This window comes from Manis pentadactyla, chromosome 4 (assembly GCF_030020395.1).
Source record: "Manis pentadactyla isolate mManPen7 chromosome 4, mManPen7.hap1, whole genome shotgun sequence".
Classification (NCBI taxonomy): Eukaryota; Metazoa; Chordata; class Mammalia; order Pholidota; family Manidae; genus Manis; species Manis pentadactyla.
In genome coordinates, this window is record NC_080022.1 from 123,360,318 (window position 1) to 123,382,608 (window position 22,291).

Genomic DNA, 22,291 nt, shown 5'->3' on the forward strand with positions numbered 1-22,291 from the left:
ATGATGGCGGGAAGGACACTTCTTAAGTAGCAACATCTACATGCGACAAACCAGGAAAAGGTCACTTTAAGGCCGACTGCGGACCCAAGCAGGCCCTCCTCCCAGCATATTCTCCCTCCAGCTTTTCCTGCTGCCCCGCCCCCGCCGCTACGGCGCTTCTCGGTCCGCCCCGCCCCCTACAGCCCCGCCCCGGCCACGGCCCCCGGCGCTTCTCGGCCCTCCCCGCCAGAGCCCCGCTCACCCATCTCACCCCGTGCCCTGACGCCCCCGCGCCCGCCCCCGTCCTGGACCCTCAGTTGCTCCTCCCGCGAGACTTCTTCAGGCGGAAGTGGGGACGGGCTGAGGCTTGTAGTTTGGCTCCTCCTGGCTTGCAGTGACCCGACCGCATCTGTGCCAGTCCCTGCCCGGCCACTGTCGCGCGGACGTGGCTCCCGGAAGTGGGGCTGGCGCTGGGCCGCCATGTTGCAGCAGGTGAGGGGCTGTGGGCGCGGGGCGCGGGCGGCGGGGATGGGGGCTGAGAGGCGCGAGTCGAGCATCCCCGCTCGCTGCCCGAGCCCGAGGAGGAGCGCGGTGGGCGCAGGGCTGCGGGTCGCCGGAGGAGCATGGCTGGGCGCCCCGAGGCCTCGGGTGGACGGACAGCGGGGTGTGGAGAAGCGCGTTTCAACAAACACGGAGAGCGTGGCCGCCCGGTGCCGCGCTGCTGGAACGCCCTCGAGTGGAGCGGCGGTGGTCACGGGCGAGGGGCAGAGGGGGCAGCCTGACCCCCGGAATGCGCCGCGGCCCTGTAGTGGGAGACGCCGCCCGGGCCGGGCGCTCCCATCTCCGAGCTAACGTGGGTGGTTAGGGTTGGTCCACTGGATGATCACATCTCTGTCCTTGGAGTTAATTACCGTCCGCAGCTGTACGACTGAAGATTAGTAAGAATAATTTAATCTTACTACTTAACAAAAACTTGTATTTTATAGTGCACTTTTAGAGTATCGCGGGCAGTTTTTTCCTTACTGAGGGTTGGCTATGGCCGGCCTATTCACTGTACTCGGCCTTGGGATAGGGCTGTGAGCCACACACACGGGTTTCTTGCCCTGAATTGCTGCGTGAGTTGGAGGGTGCTCGGGGATGTCCTCAGACTGTCAACATTTCCTCCCTTGTTCTCTCTCAGCTGGTAACTTTGCTTCTTGTTTCACTGAGAAAACGGAAGCCATCAGAATTTTCGCTCCACCTGCTATCTGCACCTTTGCTCACCATTTCCAGTATCCTCTGCCTTGGAACTGAGCTGTTTGTGCTCCTCTGCAGACTATCCCCTTGACTTGTGCCCTGCTTTCCATCCCCTCTTGCCTCCTGGAAGTCAGTGCTCCACAAACTCTCTTCTCTCTTCTGTATTGTCAAATTTTTTTTTCCTTTTAGAAGCTTGTTCACATATAAACATGCTTTAATTTTTCCTCTCTTAAAAAGTAAAAATTCCACATCCCTTTCATCTGCCATTCTTTGCTCCTTAAAAGATTTGTCTATACTTGTTTCAATTCTATTCTCTCTCCTACCCATTCTAGTCTGCTGTCTCCCCTTCCCCCTGCCATACTAACGCTGCACTTACTGAGGTCACTGATAATCTGTTAGAAATACAGTGGCCAGTTTTTGGTTTTCATTTTGTGAGCAGCATTTGACAGCTGATTTGGTCTTCTGGAAACAATTCACCTGATTTCCAGGATTCTACACTCCTCTGGGTTCAGCTCCTACCCTTAGCACTTTCTTTTCAGCCCCCATTGTTTATTCCTTCTCAGCTTTCTGATCTCTAAATGTGGGTGTTCCCAGAATCTTCCTTTGGCACCTTCCTCCTTTTATCTGCTCAGGACAAAAGCTTGGAAATTGCCCTTGACTCCTTTTCACTTACTGCCACATTCAACCCATCACAGTCCTGCCAGTTTTGCCTTAAAATGTGTTTGGAATCTGGCTACTTTTCACCACCTCCACCCCACACCAAATCATTACTTCTTGGCTCTGTTATTGGGTTAGCTTTCTAACCAGTCTCCCAGCTTTGTGCCTTTCTTTTTTACCCCTTCCTCCAATATTCTTAATAAAATAGGCAGAAGTTTCATATAATACCTAAATCAGAATCTTAGTTCTATGCCCAGAATATACTAATGGTTCCCCCCTCAATTAAAAAAGTTCTTAATCCTAGCATTTTGATCTTAAATGGTCCAAAACCACTCTGAAATCTGTTGTGCCCATAGCTTTCCCCATCTTAAATAAAACTCTAAGAGTGCAGGCTCTTTGCCTTTTTTCTGTTTTCTGGGTGTCAGGCCTGACACATAGTAGGCATTCAGTATTAAATAAATAAGAATAAGCCAATCTTTCAAAGAACAGATGAGAGGAAAGAATGTTCTAGATGGAATGAAGCACAAACGTAAAAGTAACCAATGGGGAACTAGTTTGGATGTTTAAGGAACAAGAAGGCTATTCTGGCAGGGGCTTAGTTGCTGCATAGCTTTCCTCTTGCTGCTGTTGCAAATTACCATAAACCTAGTGACATAATACAAATGTATTAAAGTTCTGGTGGTCAGAAGTCCAGAATGAGTGATATTTGGCAAAAATCAAGGTGTTGACTGGGCTGTGTTCCTTCTGGACATTCTAGGGGAGAATGTAAGATTGGTCTTCACCTTTTCCAGCTTCTAGAGGCGCCTGCTGTCCTTGGCTGGTGGTCCCTCCTCCGTCTCCATAGTCAGCAGCATAGCATCTCCAGTCTCTCCACCCTCTGCTTTCCTTGTCTCAGTCACCCTCTGACTCTGATCTTCCTGTGTTCCTCTTACAAGGACCGTGGTAATTAATCATTGGGTCCACCTGGGTAACCCAGGATAGTACTCTCCATCTCAGGATCCTTAATCACATTTGCAAAGTTCTTTTTGCCAATTAAATTTACATATTCACCCATCCCAAGGATTAGAGCCTGGAAGTTCTTGGCTGGAGTGAGAGGAAGCATTATGTTACCACAGTTAATAAAGGGGAGTGGCCTGAGATAAGGTCTTAGAGGGGCAGGAGCTAGATCCTGGTAGGTCCTGATAAGGAGTCTGTTTTTCTGTCAGGTCCTCTGGGTTTTAAGTTGGGGAATGATAGGATCCGAAGTGAAGGGTTGCCCTCGCTGCTGGATGGAGATTCGTCTGTTGGGGCCACGAGTGGAAGGCCTCAGCTACTCCATAACATCATACAGTGGATCTCAGTCTGGGCTGCACATTGTCATCATCTGGGGAGCTTTAAAAAATCCAGATGCTCAGACCACACCACACCCCAGGCCAATTGCATTTGAACCTCAGATGGGACCCATGTATTAGGTTTTTTTTTGTTTTTTAAAGCACCCCGGTAATAATAGCCTGTAGCCAAGATCCCTACACCACTGGTCCCATAGATCTGAATCCACTTACCTTTCTAGCTTGAGCTCCTACTCCACTTTTTGCTCCACTTACTCTGGGATTCCCTGGCCATTGTCTGTACATAATTGGTGTATTCCACTCTGTACCCTTGAAAATATATCTGGTCAAGGGACTAGAGTGAGCAGGAGGCCTACTTTCTCTGGCAAGTCCCAGGACATAAACTCCAGGAAGCTGCTCCAGAGCCAGCAGTAGAAATGATTCTCTTGCTTCCTGGTGCTCCCATTACTTATATTTTTCTCCTGGCACTGGTCACAGTCTGTGTGTGTCATAGGTAATTGCCTCCTTTGTTTATTCACTCACGCGTTCAGCATCACGCATTCAGCAAGTAACTGTGCAGCCTGGCAGGTGCTCTGCTAGCCACTAGGGTTTATTACAATGCAGTGCACAGGTTTGCCTTCCAGCTGCTTAGGGTCTAGGTAGAAGTAGGAGTGGCCTTGCAGCCAGAATACCCTGAGACAGTGGTTCACGTGGAGATGTGTCCTAGTGCTGGGGGTACGTGGGAAACTCTGCCTGTGGGTTTCAGGGAGTTTCTCTCAGCTGATTCAGTATTTGAGTTGAAGTTTGAAAAGTGATTTGGTGTTTGTCTGGTGGTGAGCTGTGTAGGGGATGGAGAAGGGAAGAGCTTCTGGGTAGAGCAAATGTGAATGGCAGAAAGATGGGAGAGACCCTGGTGTTTTCAGAGAACATGTAGTAACAGTGTTGCTGTGGAATCTGCTCTATGTGAAAAGATTAGATTTTATCTTGTACAGGTAGGGGCACTGCAGACAGATAGGAGGTGGTGAGTTGCCTGCTCTGATTTCTATGTTAGGAAGGTTCTTCTGTGGGCAGTGAGGGGCTGGAGGAGAGCAGGGGTGAGGCTAGAGATGAAGGCAGTGAGTGGAGAGTGGCTGGCACTAGAAAGGAAGAGCAGGTTTGCTGTGCTTGAGGCTGTGGGCGAATTACAGTGGGTTGAGGTGTGATCTAAGCTTGAGGTTGTTAAAGGAAGGAATGCTGGGGATGGAAAGTGGCAGCTAGAAGGGGAGGTTCTGAATCAGGGTTTAAAAAATTTTTTTCTCAGCAACAAATTACACCTGAAGAAGTTTAGAATAGAAAGACTTGAAGATCCAAAAAAGTGTAAATAAAAAAGGGAAAGTTGATGGAATAAGGCCCTTGAGAAGGCAGGAAAAGAAGGGATTCTAGGCACACTAGGTTCAGCATTGGAGAAAAAAGTCAGGAGAAGGGCTTGGGAACAAGGATGCAGGCAGATGATTTTTTGAAGGAGCCAAAAGCATGGTGTCCTGTGTGGTGTCATTCCGGGCCAGCTCTCCCTGTGACTTGTGAGAGCAGTGGGGACCAGACATGGAGGCTGCAGGCCCATCGCCTGCATGCAGTGGTTTTCTCACAGGCCTCAGCAGCCTGGCCAGATGACTTGATGGGGGTTGAGAGAACTGTGCGTGCCCTTTCCCTAGGTGGTGAATCCCAGAGGGTTGTGCCTGACTGAATTTGTCTTCCATCCCAATTAGTGTGCCGCCTTGTATGAAGTAGGCATGCAGATAACTGACTTTCGTTTTGCTTCATGGGTATTTTTCTATAGGACAGTAATGATGACACAGAAGATGTTTCACTGTTTGATGCGGAAGAGGAGACAACTAACAGACCCAAAAAATCCAAGATCAGGTATGAGGATAAAATAAAGTATAAGAGATTTGTGTTTGTTTCCAGTGCTGTTCGGTCTGTAGCTGGGTGCCACCAATGCGATTCAAGGCAGAGTGGTGGAAATGTACTTGTGAATATTGTATGTCACTAGTTTGAGCTTTAGTCTGAGACAAAGGTGACATTGCAGATTTTCTTTGGGACTAACTGGCAAGTGGAATTTGATTCATCAGGTCTGCAAATCCGATTATGTGAACAATGGTGTTTTTAATTTCAGCTACTGTTTACCAAGAATATACCATTTCTTTAGATAGTTTCTGTAAATACATTTCGATTTATTGTACAAATTTCAGAATTCCATATTTTGTGTAAACTAACATGAAAATATCAAACCAAACATTTTTCTCTTCCAAATTTAGTTTTAAACAAATTCACTTAACCAAATTCTACCTGAATGTTGAAAACATTATGCTAAGGGAGAGATGCTGGTCACGAAGACCACATATTACAAGATTTCATTTATGCGTTTGTCCAGAATAGGCAAATCCTAGAGATTACAAGTACATTAGTGGTTGCCTAGGGCTGGTGAGGGGTGGGGTGGGGTAAATGGGCAGTGACTGCCAATGGGTAGAGGGTTTCCTTTTGGGTAATGAAAGGGTCCTAAAATTGATTGTGGTGATGACTGTTGCACTGTTCTGTGAATACACCAAAAACCCATTGAATTATACATTTTAAATAAGTGAATTGTATGGTATTTTGGTTATATCTCAATAAAGTTGTTTAAAAAAAACCCAACAAACCCTATTTGATGATTACTTTGTTTTAATGCCGGAAGTGATTTCTCCGGACCTAGGAATTCTTTCGGCATGTGACAGTTTTCAGTCATGTGACAGTAGGATTCAATCCTATGAGTATTGTTTCCTTATTCCTCCAAGTGGGGTAAAATATCTTGGTATGTATCTTGTGAAAGTTTATGTTCAATGAGGTGTTAAAGTCATGTTTTCATAGTGCATTTTCTGTAACAACAGGGCCTAGTCAAATAATGGGACTTAAGAAAAAGCAGAGGTAGGCAGTTTGCTTCTTCAAGTCATCTCTTTTATTTTGAGAAAACTGCATGGTTATGCTGCGGCTGAAACATTTTTCATCCACATCTGCAATACCTGTAGTAAAATGTAATTGCATTTCTTTTATTATGTTTTGGTTTTCAGACACCCAGTGGCATCATTTTTCCATTTATTCTTTCGAGTCAGTGCAATTGTAGTCTATCTTCTCTGTGAATTGTTCAGCAGCAGCTTTATTGCCTGTATGGTGACAATTATCTTGTTGTTGTCATGTGACTTTTGGGCAGTCAAGGTAGGTTTGATTGTTTTTATTCTAAAATTGTATTAAATATGAGATTGAATGATGTATAAATAGTAAAAAAAAAGACAGCATTTAATTGGTGTTAATTTGTCTTTTTGTTACTTCAGGCCTCATCTGTCTGAAGTTAAAGTGCCAGGTATATCATATCATCTGTAGGTTATTACTGACTGACTTGGCTGTGCCTTGTGTCTACGTACATCAGCTTTAAAATTAAATAGACAGACAAACAAATAACACAGGGCGAAGGCCACAGATCCTGTACAGTTTGCTTAATTCATGCCACTGCTTTTACTTCAGGGTCACTTCCGGCATGCTGTGTGTGATTCTTGATAAGACCTATGATAGTTTGTCCACCAATACTTAAGAGTACCCTCCATTTGCAAAGGCTCCTGTGTGTGCTTTAGGGCCGGTGTTTCTCAGCTAGGACGAGTTTTACCCCACAGGGCCCACTTGTCAATGAAGACATTTTTGGTTTTCACAGCTGAGAGAGGGGAAAGTGTGCTGCTGCCATCTAGTGGGCAGAGGCCAGGGATGCAGCTAAACATCTTCAGATGCACCCTCAACAAAGAATTGTCTGGCCCCAAATGTCTGTAGTGAGGAGGTTGAGAAACCCTGTCAAAGGGTGTAGAGAGGAGTCAGAAATGGTTTCAGACCCAAAGGCAGTGATGGGTAGAGAGATGGAGGGATGAAGAAATGAGTACCCAGAGAGAGGACATGTGATAAAGTAACTCCAGTCAGATACTAAGTGTAAGCTCGAGGTTATGTGGGTGGTCACTGTAAAACTTGACTTTTCTGTGCATTTGGAAATTTTCTTATTATAATGGAAGTAAATGAAAGGGGAGAAAAAGAGCAAAAGCTAATTCTGGGATTTTTCAGACATGTATACTGATTCAAAGACCAGTAAGATGTTACAAATCTATGCATGCCCAAGAACCCAGCCAGTTTTAGGTCTTTTGATTCTTTTAGAGAGAAGTGTTCGGCTTGGTGGCATTCTATAGGCCACAAAAAGCTGAGGATGAACATAACAGAGGTCTGTTTTCTGTATGCTTTGTCCTTGTACAGTGTTCGTTGGCTTCTGTTTCTTTGAATTTCTTCTGATGCTTTATGCTCTAAATGTATCCTGATCATAATTTTGTTTTGAGGACTGTTTCTTTTTTTTGTGCATTTTAATTTCTCTCTAGCCAAGTATAACACAGCTTTCAGTCATTTTCAAACTGGTAATTTTCAAACTCTCATAATTAAATAACTAAATCCTTCTAGGTTTAGGAATTTAAAAAAATGTGGCCAAAGGTACATCTTCTGATAAGCTTTTTTTTTAAACAAGGGCTTAAAATATGTCACCCTTTTATTTGTGGCAAAATTATTTATAGATATCCAAACAACTGAGATATGAAGGAAAATAAGTCAAGAATGGGAAAATTATTAAATAGACTTGGGAAAGGGTTCTGAACCTAGTTAGAACAGAGATGTGTCATAATTATTATAAATTTCAATGCAGTTGTCAAGAGAAGAGATAATTAAAAAATAAGATAAAATTATTGAAAAACAATTTAAATGTTATAGTTTATATATGACGTTAGTTTTATTTCTTACTCTGACAAATAGAGTAAAAAAAGTTAAGTAAAAGTTTAAAAATTTAAATGGTAACTTAGTAAAATTTAAAACAAATTGTGTATCTTCCCCAACACTGGAGAAAGTAGGAGCAACTCCAACATAATTCATAGAGCAAGAGAAGGAAACCTAGTCAGTGTCATGGAGGCTTAAGAATCACAGGGTGTAGTGCAAGGTGATGGCAGTGGAAGCAGTTAGTTATAACAGTAAATGTAATTTGATTGGCTCTCTTTTTAAAGATAAGAATTCTAGGATTGGGTTAGAAATCAAAAGTCCAACCAAAAAGAGCTAACTAAAATCACGATTTTAGAAAAAGGTAAAGAAGGCAAAGATAACATCAGGCCAATTCAAACAAAAAGAACCCTGGCATTAATGTTACTACCAGACCAAACAAACAAAGGTAAGACAGCATTCAGTGGAATAAAAAAGGTCATTTTATGAGTCACAGTGAGCATCATTCACAGAATGACATTACATTAAACTATCCATAGTGAAAAGTTACAAGAAGCATGAGGAGAAGATGAAAGAAACATCATTCATTAATGTTGGGAGTCTGACAAACCACTGTCCTTGATAAAGTGACAAAAGATTATGAAGTTCTGAAGGATCCAAATGAATTAACAGGTTCACCTTAACAGCATTTGGAACTTTGTACGTACAGAGATAATGCCTTCTTCAGTTCTTGCAGAGCATTTACACCAGTTAATGAGATGCCACTGTGAAGAATATCCAAGTGAATTGGCCAAAGCACCACATTTTCTAGTCCAATGTGACAAAACTGGAAATTGATTTAAAAAATGGTTGTCAAAATTGGAATAAAAAAGAGAAGTCAAGCTGCTTAATATAAATATCTGGGCTTAAAAGGGAAACAGAAACTGTAAATATAAATTATTTATATCTTAATGATAACGGTCAGATCATTTACATTGAAACTTTTGGAATGTGTCTAAGCTGAATTTAGGGAAAAGCAATAGACTGAAGGCTTTTATTGGACAGAGATACAGAAGCTCAAAAACAATAAGTCTGAGAGAAATTAGGAAAACAAATAAGAGAAAAGCAGAAAGTGAAGAGTTGGAAATGAGAAAATGGAGGAGTTTGAAAATATTCTAAGAGCTATTATTTGAAGACGGCGATAAAACAGCCCTGTCTTCCTGGCCAGTGTTTCTCTTTCACTTCACCTTTCAGTGTGAGCACCTCTGCGCTTTGAGTGTTGGTCTGCAAAGCCCCTCCCTTCCTTCCCCTTCTGTATTCCTTCCCTAAGCTGCTGGTCTCAGTTGCTTTCCATAAGCCGTTGACTCCTAGGTCTCTATCTCCCATCCAGGTTTGTTCTCGCAGCCCCAGACTGTCCATCTGTCCGTCTTCCTGACATTTTGGCTGTCTTGAAGGCATGTCGGATTCAACCTGTGTAATAACTCTTGGCATCTTCCAGCCCCAGATGCTTCTCTTTCATCAATGTTCCCCTCTGCAGAGCCTGGAATCACTACTTTTTAACTTGAGCAAACTGGAAATGTATGAATCGCCTTCTTCCTACCCCTTATCCAGTTAATCACAAACTCCCATAAGTCCATAGATTTTACTTTCTTCCTTAGGGCTCTGTGCCTGTTTTGTACATGGAGTGCTCTTCTCACTCCCACATCACCTTAGCACAGGGACTTCTAATCTTTTTTGTGCCATGGACTCCTTTCACAGTCTTAAGCTATGCATAATGCTTTTAAATACATAAAAGGAAATATATAAGATTACAGAGGAAGTCACTTACTTTGAAATACAATGAAAGCACATTAAACAGACATTTCTGATTCAATAGTATGTGCTTCTTTGTTAATGCATTAAAAAGCAAGATCTAGTGGCAGTTCTACCTACTTTGAAAGCAGTGAACATAAATGGTATTTTGTGATATTTGCAACACGTAGTACAACATGAAAAATACCTGTGGTTTTTATTGTGACAGAGTCCCAGGGACTGTTGATAGTGATGTCATTTATTGTCTATACTCATAACTTAAAGGTAAACTAAACTTCAGCCAGAAGTTAGTGAAAATAAAGATGTAGTATTTTTCCCCATCCAAGTTTACAGAACCACCAAGTCTATTAATGGACACCACTAAATTTTAAATCCCCTGCATTACTGATTTCCTCTGTATCCTTTGAATTTCACCCCAGATGTTGATTCCTTAGGGAGACATCCTCACTTCCAGACTAGATCACATTTCCCTGTTAGACTCCTAAGGTGCCCCCCACCCCACCTCTCCCTCACAGCACCGCAGTTGGTAACGGCACATTTGTACATTGGTTGACTGCCTCTCTTTCCCACAATTCTTGAAGTTGATGAGGACAGGGATGGTATCTGTTAGTGACCATTTTGTTACCAGCACATTTTGTTGCCAGTAGGTACTCAGTAAATATTTGTTGAGTAAGCAAACATTAGGCAAACTGTTAGTAATATATTAGCAAGAGGAAAAGAGCTTGGTGCATCTGAAGTACTAAATGAAGACTGGTGCCTATAACCATTGCCTCAGCCAGTCTGCTGTATCAATATCCTAGACTGGGTGGCTTGGAAACAACAGGAGTTTATTTCTCTAGTTCTGGAGGCTGGAAGTCCAAGATCAGTGCACCAGCATGGCCAGCTTCTGGTGAGGGTCCTCTTCTGGGTTCCAGACTGCTGATTTCTCATTGTATCTTTCCATAGCAGAGAGCAGAAAGAAGCACGCTAGTGCACTTGACTCAGGAGACATAGGAAAAAGTAGTTCCCGGTAGCTAAAGAGAAAGGGGCTTCAGAACACATCAGGGGATTGGAGAAAGGACGAGAGTTCATGAGGGAAAAGGGGAAAGTGTGTGGGTCTGCGTCCCCTGTCACCTCCTCCCTCCTAGTCCTGCTGTGGCCATTCGATCTTTTCTGCAGCCCTGGTGTGTAGTGGGCTTTGTTAACTGGATATTATGGAGGTGAAGCTGAAGATGTTTTGTTTGTGGACTGTTACCCTCAGCTATGACCTTATGGTGGGTGTTTAAACAGTGCTTTTAAAGTGTGCGTGTGTATATTAACCTTTTCCAGAATGTCACAGGTAGGCTAATGGTCGGCCTGCGCTGGTGGAATCATATTGATGAAGATGGAAAAAGCCATTGGGTGTTTGAAGCCAGAAAGGTAACCTGCCCTCTAAACAGTATCATTCAATAAATTATGTGTAGATTACATTTGAATAATTAAGGGTGAAGTACTGGAGAATAAAAGTACATCCCTGTATGTCCCCAGATCACTCAGCATGTCAGCACTGAGCCAGATGGCCTTCTGAAACTCACTGCATTTTCTGTCTAGTTCAGAGAGGAAGCAAGGTGTGGGCAGGAAAGAACCCTCTGAGAGAGGGCTTGGGGTCAGAGTTATTCAGCGTGTGAAGCTGCCCGTCGGGGCTGCCGATAAAGGCTGTCTCTGTGAGGACTCGCAGCTTTGCATTACCTCGCCATGTGTCTCCTGGGATGTCTCCATGTCCAGCAGAAAACTGCTTTCCAACAGCTTGTTCTGTCCTTGCTTCCAGTGTCCTCTTCCATTTGTGTCAGGAAAAAGAACGAAGAGGATTGTGACTGGACAGAAACCCCGATTGATCAGAGCAGCCTGTTCCTTCAGGAGCCCTAGGGGGACCCTGTTCCATTTTGCGTTAGCCTGCTTACGTACAGTGAACATTCAGTTTCCCTGTGGAAATCGTTTTGTGAGTCAGACGACTAAAGTTTTGGAGACAGTGCCAGTTAAATTGTTTGCCTTCTGCCTGGAAGTACTTCTCAGAGAGCAGCATTGTGCTCAGTGAGCCCATAGTCCTTTATGTTACCAAATCTACCTTGGAAACAGCTTACCATCCTTTAAAATTCCTGGGTATTAACTAAGACATTGTAGTCATTGTCCAGCATCCCTTGATTCCATTTCTGGCTCTGGACCCTGACTTGACCTTTTAGTCTCCAGGATGACCATAGCCTTAATTCCCTGGGTCCTCACCTAGTAAGGTAGGATCCAAAGCTTCCTTACAAAGATACAGTGGGCGTGTAATATGGATTAAATAGAAGCCTGTTGGAGACAGCCCTTACTGTTTTGGGTCATCTGCAAGACTCTTTTGAGTTAAATAGTGTTAGATCTACTCACTGTTCTTTTTGGGGTTCTAACTCGGGACTTGGGTTGTTTGTATTAATTTATTTTAATTTGATGTTAAGGTGTTTTCATTAAAAATGTTGTATTTTTACTGATAAATATCACAGTATTGGTGATTAAGTTCATGTTCTTTTGAAGGCAACCTCCCAAGAGAGTAAAAGTGTTTCAGAGGCTGAATCAAGAATCTTTTGGTTAGGACTGATTGCCTGCCCTGTGCTGTGGGTAGTGTTTGCCTTCAGTGCACTCTTCTCCTTCAGAGTGAAGTGGTTGGTGAGTATCAGTGTGGAGCTGGTGAGGAAGTTGTTAGGGTGCCCGGTGGGTGATCAGAATAAATAACCACCTGTGTTCACACTGGGGACCTACTGCCTATGTTCACACAAGGGGCCCATTTTGTACAGGCAGCTTTGTTGTGTCTCCGAAGTCCTCTCCCCAGCTCTGCTTTTCCCTAAGAACGGAGAGCAGAATCCTCTTAAAGACCCCATTTGACCAGGTCTCCAAGCCCCTCACAGAATTTTAATTTACCTCGCCTTGTACAGAGATTGCCATGTTTATCACATTGTCTTGTTGGATGGAGTTGTTCCATGAACTCCAAACTAACATATTAGCTTAGTTTGGGACTGAAATTTTTTCCCGAAAAATTTGTTGGGAGTCTGTTCTGGTTGGTTGTTGCGTACATCATGAATCTTCCCAAAACGTAGTTGCATAAAAAAATGGTCATTTTATTCCCTCACAGTTCTCTGTTCAGGGACTTGAAAGGGCTTGTCTGGGAAGTTGGGACTTGGGATCTTTTTTTTTTAAATTAAGGTATCATTGATATACAATCTTATGAAGGTTTCATATGAGCAACATTGTGGCCGCAACATTCACCCATATTATCAAGTCCCTCCCACCGACCCTATTGCAGTTACTGTCCATCAGCATAGTAAGAGGCTGTAGAGTGAATTGCTGCTTGTCTTCTCTGTGCTGTACTGCCTTCCCCATCACCCCTCTACATTACATGTGCTGATCACATGCCCCTTAATCCCCTTCTCCCTTCCTCCTCACCTACCCTCCCCATCCTCTTCCCTTTGGTAACTGCTGGTCCCTTCTCAATGTCTCCAAGTTCACTGCTATTTTGTTCTCTTCAGTTTTGCTTTGTTTTTATATTCTACAAATGAGTGAAATTGTTTGGTACTTGTCTTTCTCCACCTGGCTTATTTCACTGAGCATATCCTCTAGCTGCATCCATGTTGTTGTAAATGGTAGGATTTGTTTTCTTCTTATGGCTGAATAATATTCCATGTGTAGATGTATCACATCTTCTTTATCCATTCATCTATTGATGGACACTTAGGTTGCTTCCACATCTTGGCTATTGTAAATAGTGCTGTGATAAATATAGGGGTACATATGTCTTTTTGTCTCTGGGGTTTTGTTTTCTTTGGGTAAATTCCTAGAAGTGGAATTCCTGGGTCAAACGGTATTTCTATTTTCAGTTTTTTGAGGAACCTCCATACTGCTTTCCACAATGGTTGAACTAATTTACATTCCCACCAACAGTGTAGGAGGTTTTCTCTTTCTCCACATCTTCGTCAGCATTTGTTGTTCCTAATTTTTTGGATGTTGGCCATCCTAACTGGTGTAAGGTGATATCTCATTGTGACTTTAATTTGCATTTCCCTGGTAATCAGTGATGTGGAGCATCTTTTCATGTGCCTGTTGGCCATCTGAATTTCTTTGGAGAAGTGTCTGTTAAGATCCTCCACCCATTTTTTAATCAGGTTATTTGCTTTTTGGGTGTTGAGGCCTGTGAGCTCTTTATGTATTTTGGATGTTAACCCCTTATCGGATATGTTGTTTACAAATATATTCTCCCATACTGTAGGATGCCTTTTTGTTCTGCTGATAGTGTCCTTGCTGTACAGAAGCTTTTTAGTTTGATGTAATCCCATTTGTTCATTTTTGCTTTTGTTTCCCTTCCCCAAGGTGATGTGTTCAGGAAAAAGTTGCTCATGTTTATATTCAAGAGATTTTTGCCTATGTTTTCTTCTAAGAGTTTTATCGTTTCATGACTTACATTCAGGTCTTTGATCCATTTCAAGTTTACTTTTGTGTATGGGGTTAGACAATAATCCAGTTTCATTCTCTAAGATGTAGCTGTCTAGTTTTGCTAACACTAGTTGTTAAAGAGGCTGTCACTTTCCCATTGTACATCTATAACTCCTTTATTGCATATTAATTGGCCAAATATGTGTGGGTTTATATCTGGGCTCTTGGTTCTGTTCCAGTGCCAGTCAGTTCTTATGCCAGTATCAAAATATCTTGATTACTGTGGCTTTGTAGTAGAGCTTGATGTTGGGGAGCCTAATTGCCCCAGCTTTACTCTTCCTTCTCAGGATTGCTTTGGATATTTGGGGTCTTTCGTAGTTCCGTATGAATTTTAGAACTATTTGTTCTAGTTTGTTGAAGAATGCCGTTGGTATTTTGATGGGTATTGCATTGAATCTGTAGATTGCTTTAGGCAAGATGGCCATTTTGATAATATTCATCCTATCCGAGAGCATGGGTTACATTTCCATTTATTGGTGTCTTCTTTAATTTCTCTCATGAGTGTCTTGTAGTTTTCAGGGTATAGGTCTTTTATCTTGGGTAGGTTTATTCCTAGGTATTTTATTCTTTTTGATGCAGTTGTGAATGGAATTGTTTTCCTGATTTCTCTTTCTGCTAGTTTGTTAGTATATAGGAATGCAACAGATTTCTGTTTATTAACTTTGTATCCTGTAACTTTGTTAAATTCAGTTATTAGTCCTAGTAGTTTTGGGCTGGATTCTTTAGTTTTTTTTATGTACACTATCATGTCATCTGCAAACAGTGACAGTAACTTGTTCCTTACCAATCTGGATGCCTTTTATTCCTTTATGTTGTCTGATTGCTGTGGTGAAGACCACCAGTACTATGTTGAATAAAAGATGGGAGAGTAGGCATCCTTGTCTTGTTCCTAATCTTAGAGGAAAAGTTTTTAGCTTTTCACTATTAAGTATGATGTTGGCTATGGGTTTGTCATAAAGGGTCTTTATTATGTTGAGGTACTTGGAATCTTATGTAGTTTCAGGCAGGCAGTGACTGGAGTAGCTGGGGACTGGAAAGGCATCTCCCCTTCATGAGGTCCTATGGACTCCACCTGGGCCCTGCACGTGGCTAATGTGGGCTTCCTCACAGCATGGTGGCCTCCTGACAGTTAGACAGCTTGCTCATATCTAGGAGAATTTCACTTGGAAGCTGAATTGCCTTTTACAACTGTATGAGTCTGTTACGTCTACCACACAAAGTACTGTGGACTGGGGGACTTAAATAACAGAACTTGATTTTCTCACAGTTCTGGAGGCTTGAAGTCCCAGATCAGTGTGTTGGCAGTGTAGGCTCCTGGGCTTGTGGATGCTCGTCTTTTTCCTGTGTCTTCGCATGGCCTTGCCTCTATGTGTTGTCCATGTCTTGATCTCCTCTTATAAGGATACCAGTTGTAATGGATCAGGGTGCACCCTCGTGACCTCATTACCTTAATTACCTCTTTAAAGACCCCATCTCCAAATACAGTTACATTCGGAGGCACTGGGGACTTAAACACATTCTGGGAAGGACACAGTTCAGCTTATGACAACAACCTGGTCTCAGAAGTCATAGCATCGCTTTTGCCACCTATCCACATTCAAGGGAATGGGATGTAAACTCTACAGGGGGTCTAAGAAGGTTGTAGGAGAACATGTGGAATAGGAGATACAGTTGTTACCAACTTTGGAAAATGTCTGTCATTTGAGTCAAAGTGTGAGTCTTGTTCTTTAATAGCTCAGTTTATCTCACTTAACATTTGTTGATAGCAGGTGCGTTTTGGCCTTCATTATGTTTTTTTCCTATTTCCTCATTCCATTTTGCTGTATAGGTTCTCTTTTCCTTCGTGTATGCACATACATAAATACTTTGCTTTTGGGGATTTGGGAGGGTTTTTGTCCAGTTTTTCTAATAGTTATTTCTGTTACTTTATATGTTTGTATCATATTCTCTTTGATGAATTAGGAAATATATTTAATATCTGTTGTTTTCCTGCTATGAAGGCTCCTGAAGTTACCACTCATGCCATCTTCCACTTCTCCCCACTTCCACCTTTGGATTTTTGTGGTTAATCTTATTTTAGTTATATGAGTCAAGTACTGAAACTTGTTATTGACTCACAGGTTCTGTTTAGAAAGGGAATGAAGTACTTTCTTATTCCCTCCTCTGTTTCTCCGTTTTCTGTAGCCTGAGTTTTGTTTGTTCCAGTATCATTTTTGTTGTCAGGGTTTGAAACAATTACCTTTTGAAAAGATATTTCTTACTAGCTGTTGAGTCTTTGATCTATTTTTAAACACACTGATTCAGTCCTTTTATTGCAGCTTCTCCTTTTATCTGCTGGCTGGCTAGGTTTCATTGTTGGGTAGTTCTTTCCAGAACCTCGATGGTATTATTTTCCTTTGGCTCTGTCATGTTTGAGAATAGGAGCCTATTGACTTTATTCTTGAATTACGACTTGGCTGGGTTCATATTCTTGGCTTACAGCTTTCTCTTAGCTCTTAAACACACTGCTTCATTGTTTTCTTACACTGAATAGAGCAGAGAAATATGAGGCCAGGTTTACTTAACCTCCATGTCAGTGAGTGGATCATTTTTTTCCTGGATGAAGAAATTAAAAAAAAATTTTTTTCGAAGTTCTAAAACACCATAACCAGAATGTCTTTGTGTTTATTAGCTTTCCATGTTGATTTTTCTGGAAAATCCATTTCCCTCTAATAGACAGGCATAGGTTTTGCTTTGAGTTAGGAAAATTGTCTCCTGTTAAGTCTTTAAATTTATTTATGTTCTATTTTTTGGCTTCTCTGTCTTAGATACCAGTTACTTCTGTGTTGAATAATTGTTACTCTCTTCTCATCTACCATCTTTAATTGCTTTGAAAATCTCTTCTCTTTTTCCTTTCTACTTTTTCTACCTATTTACTCAGCAAGTGTCTTCCATATAGCAGAGCTGTTCTAGGCACTGAAGATATAGATGGGGCCAGACAGGCAGCCTAATTGCTCTGACACAGCTTGTGTCCTAGTGGGGCAGAGCTGAAGCCAGCAGGAGGTCTCGGAAGCATAGTGACCCATAGGAACGGGGTGAAGAGGGCCAGAGAAGCAACGGGATGTTCTTCAGGTTGGTGGGCAGCAGAGGCTTCTCTGCACGTGTTTAGCTCTGCTGCATCCGTTTTCATCTCCTGTTGTCTTTTCTTTTCTTCACACTCTTTGAATTCTTTATCTTCATCTTCCACTGGGTGAAGTATCCCGGAAATGCTTTCATTTTGGTGGGCTCTCTCTTTCAGAGTAGATTCTCCACCCATCTTTGTAGACTCCCTTCTTTTCTTTTTTGGTTTCATTTTGCATGAATGCCTTTCCCTCTGACCCCCTCCATCTTGCTTTGGTTTACAGTGGCAGCTCCATCCAGACCTCCTCTTTTTACTGGTTCGTGTGGGTGAGTTCTCCTTGACTGCCCTCTCACGTTGTGTGAGGCCTCTAGACTCTGCTGTGAGCTAGTTTGGATGCTGGCCTCTGGCTGCCTTGGCCGCCCTGCCTGGGTTTTGCCTTGTCGTATGTGGTGGAGCTCTTGTTTTCTGCCTGGGCATAGGCTCCGTCCTGGTTCTACCCTCCTGCTTACATTATTTGTGAGGCCCAGGATCCCTAGCAGCCATCTGGGAATGTCAGCCCAGTCTTTCTCTAGCAGTGTTTCCAAATCTGGCCCAGCACCTGTTTTTATAGATTTTTGTTGGAACACAGCCTTGCCTATTTGTTTACATATTGTCTGGCTGTTTTTGGGCTAGAATGGCAGAATTGAGTATTTGCAAAGCTTCAAATATTAATTATCTGGCCCTTTACAGAAAAATGTTGCCAAGCCATTATAGGATATTTAACTATGGGACCTCCTCACATTGTCCTAATTAACTTTTCTTCCATAATATTTAAAGAGTAGGCTTGAGTTTCTTTTTCTCAATCCTTAATGATCTTAGTGAACTGACCTCTAGGGTCTGTCATGTGGCCACAAGGAAGAAACAACTCTGCCCAGTGCGTTTCCCCCCAGTGCCCTCACAGGAGGTCCACACCTGTGGACTGCTGCCTGGTACTGGTTTGCCAGCTGTAACACCAAAATTAGCATACAGCAGATTCACCTCTGTAAGCTCTCAGTTAATTGAATTTGATCCCTGGTCCCTGCACCATTCTTCTGTAGTTGAAATTCTTTTGTCTTTTGAAAATTCTTAAAGGAATAATTAACATTTGAGTCTCTTCTGAGTGCCTTTCACAGATCCATGGAAAATACTAAATAGAGAAGGAAATACTCCACTGCACCCCCAGGGCTGGTGTGAGCCTGGCATTTAGCACATGTGTTTCATAAGATGTGTTGGGTGGATGATGGCATGTCATGTGCAGCACTGGGTTGGTCTATTCTGGCAAGTTAAGGAGCCTCAGTGGCACAGGCCTGCTTTACAGAGCCTCCTTTTCCATTGCTTTCCCATGACAGTCTGCCTTGTCTCATTTATGGCACAGAGCAAGGTCAGTCACTTTTCGCCAGTAACACTGATATTTTTTTCCCTTCCCCAGGCAGTGGTTATCATGGGTGTAGTCCTCCAAGGTGCCAACCTGTATGGTTACATCAGGTGCAAAGTGGGCAGCAGAAAGAATTTAACTAGCATGGCTACATCTTACCTTGGGAAGCAGTTTTTAAGACAGGTAAGTCTTTTCTTGATGTGGGGGTAATTTTGATGTGGTTAGTGACTAATGCAATGATTTCTAATTCTTGTGGTTTAATTTTCATGACATACTTTAAAAACCTTTTAAGGCACATAATTAAATATGAGATGATGAAGATAAAGTTATTTTAATTACTCTTTGGAGATTTATAGTACTTTGTTATTCCCACTCATCTGATACCAAATGCAATGGGGTAGTCTTTTCCTACATACATGCATACATATATATATATATATATCAATAACAATATAATACACAGCAGTAATAGTAGTGTAACTCCATTCGGCTTCCCGGACCCGATTCCAGTGTGTCTAAGTATGTGGGAGGAGGTCTTCCCACACATAATAACACCAAGCAATTCTCGAACACCAGCAGGGTATGCAGGAACTCAACTCAATTCTGATGCTCTTTGCCCAGAGACAGCACTGGATTTCCCAGGTTATGGGTTCGATCCTACAAGACTGCCCTCCCCTCTACCCACCCTCCAGGTGCGGGTTGCAAGCCCCAGGCAGTTAGTTACCTGTGCTTCTGACCTACCAGCTACCAATTGGAGGTTCCCACGACCTCCCCCTTAGGTTCAATGAATTTGCTAGAGCGGCTCACAGAGCTCAGGAAAACACTTAACATTTACCAGTGTAACACTGGGGGTGGAAACAGTGTTCCTGGAGTGGGAGGAATAAACCAGTTTGACCAAAGTCAGTCTAAAGAAAGGCTAGATTGGAGAAACCTGTTTATTGCTCACAATGAGGCCCAGCTCCGTTCTTCCCATATGGCCACCTCTTGGTCTCTCCTATCCTGGTGTGCACGCTCGCCTCTCCACCCTCCCCTTCTGGGAGAAACTCTGCTGGCAGATCCCCAGAAACAGACAGGTGTCAGACCAATTATGCAACAGAGGGGAGGAGAGAACAGCCTCTCTCCACCCCTCGTCTCCAAGGCCATGGGAAGAAATACCTATTGATGTTTAAATGGACTAAGGCCAGGTGAGAGACTCTGGAAATACTGCAACTTTACCTCACAACCAGTTTGATAAAGGATACAAGTTAACAGCCAGATGAAGAGATGCAGAGGGCAAGGTCCCAAATAAAGGAGCTTCTATTCTCGATGAGTTTAGGGCCTGGCTCTGTACATGGAGGCGTTCTGTTCCCCAAGCATAGAAGCTCTCTGACCAAGAAGCAGGATCCAACCGAGTAGAGCAGGCAGAGCAAAGCAGAGAGTGCCCGCGACCTCTTCTCTTGGGTTTTGTGAGGGCTTCATTGCATAGTCATGACTGACTAAATTATTGGCCATTGGCTAATTCAGCCTCCAGCCCCTGCCCTTGGGTGGGGTCCAAAAGTCTCATTAACATGGCAAGACACCCATTTCACCTTTAAGGCTCTGAAGTGTTTTCAGGAACTGTGGATGAAGACCAAGTATACCTGGGAAATTTGGTTATATCAATGACCAAATACGTATTTCTTATGATTCATTGTATCACAGCAGGACATTTCATAAATGTATTGTCAGTGTCCCAAAACTTGTAAAACCAGAGGGGTAAACTACCATTCATATTTTATTTTTAAACTTATTTTAAACAACTTATTTAAAAGAAATTACCTTAAGTTCAGTTGCTTTCCAATAGTTCTGGTGGCTCTAAATGAACAGTTTTGAAGAATGTATATTGTGTGATTTTAGGGTTTGTAGTAAGAACAAGTAGAAACATAGTAAGACTATATCTTGCAAGATTTTTAAAGTACTCAGATTTTTTTTTTTAAAGAAAATACAGGATTTACAAGAGTTACCTAATAAAATATTTAAATCAGGGTTTTCAGTGGGTAAGTAATATTCATAAGTAAATTGTTGATCTCATCTCTTGGGAAAACTGACTAGGTCTTTGTATGAGGGATGCTGCACCTTTGTTTAGTGCAGTAGGTTGGGTGAGGAATGTTATATACATTGTTAATTTTTAACATTGAATGTAAGGTAATGTAGTAACTGGCTCTGCTTACATACATTACAATAAATACTACAAATAAGTGTTTTTCTAGTGCTTTGAAGTTGGGTAGGTTATGAAAATAGATTTCAGTACTAAGGAGTTCTTTCTCTCGCAGAACACTGGAGATGATCAGACTTCCTGAAGAGCAAGCAAAAGCTTACATGATCTGTTAAATTGGGGGACTGCTGAAGACTTGACTGAACCTTTTAGAGCCCAGTACATGTCACAAAGAGGAGTGCTTGGTTTGTTTATCCATTTTAAAGTTTACTTTAAGGAAAGGTAGTTTTCACATTAATTTTTTTTTCTTTTAACACTTGGGGCTTGAAAGTATTGTGTTGCTAGAAACATTGTCAAAATTTGTTTATGTTTTAAACGTATTTGCACATAGTGATGTCATGTCCGTATATCCCAAATTAATGAAAGGGTGTTCATGTGCATATGTAATGGAAACCTTTGTGTTTTGATCCATAGAACGTGAAAGGATATTCTTAGTCTGTCTCAAAACTCTTATGTGTTTACATTTATTTTTGTAGATTATTTTCATAAAGTTTTGCTTCTGTGGTTAAGAATGAGCACTTTGGCTTATGTTTAAGTTAGAAATTATTGTTAATTTTGCAACTTAAAAGATATACTTCATGATGAAACTTATCCTAGGCATTCACAGGTAGGAAAAACCAAATTTGGGCCAGTGACATTAACAAGTTTCTAAAATTTTGTTTATTTTTATTTGTAACAAGTCATATACTTGAGGCCCAATGGATGTAAATGGAATTTTCTTACTTTATGTTTAAGGGATACTTAGAGATTGCTGCTGCTCTATTTATTTTTCAGACATGGCCAGATTTTACTTGGATCTCCTTGGAAGCCCTTCAGTGGTCCTTGGCCTAATGAAATCTATCTTTTGCCACTAAAAAAGTATTTTTCTTATGTCATAGTGAGAATAATCATTTAAATACTTGGCATAATAAATGCCTCAAAGACATTTTATTTTATGAATCAATTTCTTTCTCTTGCTGTAAGGGGGATACTGTAAATCAAGCATTTGTATTAATGGTATTTCTTAAGACAAAGCAATATATGTAATCTACAAACTGTTGTAGGCAACTGTAAGTTCTCTTGTAGATATTATAAACTTTGTTGAAGTCTTTTAATCAATAGATTATTTTGTGAATGTATTTATACATTGTTAAAAATTTTGAAAAGATGTTCAGTTTGAATGAATAGGTGACTTCATTGGAGTGATAGCTTGAAGGTGCCTAACTTTATATTTGTATAAAACACTACTGTTTACAAAGCACTTTGACATGTGTAATCTCATTTCATCCTCATGACAAACCAGTTATGTGTGATACGTATTTACAGATAACGAAATGGAA

At 41.8% G+C, this 22,291-nt stretch overlaps 1 protein-coding gene across 1 annotated transcript; it reads left to right on the forward strand.

Annotated features, from left to right (window-relative positions):
- Positions 1–249: 249 nt before the first annotated feature.
- On the forward strand, positions 250–22,212 carry TVP23C (trans-golgi network vesicle protein 23 homolog C). The gene is made up of 7 exons (XM_036925817.2): positions 250–471; positions 4,996–5,078; positions 6,263–6,407; positions 11,079–11,168; positions 12,297–12,428; positions 18,794–18,922; positions 21,031–22,212. Exons 1-7 carry the CDS (start codon positions 460–462, stop codon positions 21,055–21,057), a joined length of 618 nt encoding a protein of 205 aa, XP_036781712.1. The 5' UTR covers positions 250–459; the 3' UTR covers positions 21,058–22,212.
- The last annotated feature ends 79 nt before the right edge of the window (positions 22,213–22,291 follow it).

What these genes read in the sequence shown, in the direction of transcription:
- TVP23C (XM_036925817.2), top strand. An exon ending in GGGTGTTTGAAGCCAGAAAG is followed by an intron (nt 11,169 to 12,296) that starts GTAACCTGCCCT and finishes GTTCTTTTGAAG; the next exon opens with GCAACCTCCCAAGAGAGTAA. An exon ending in CCTTCAGAGTGAAGTGGTTG is followed by an intron (nt 12,429 to 18,793) that starts GTGAGTATCAGT and finishes TCCCTTCCCCAG; the next exon opens with GCAGTGGTTATCATGGGTGT.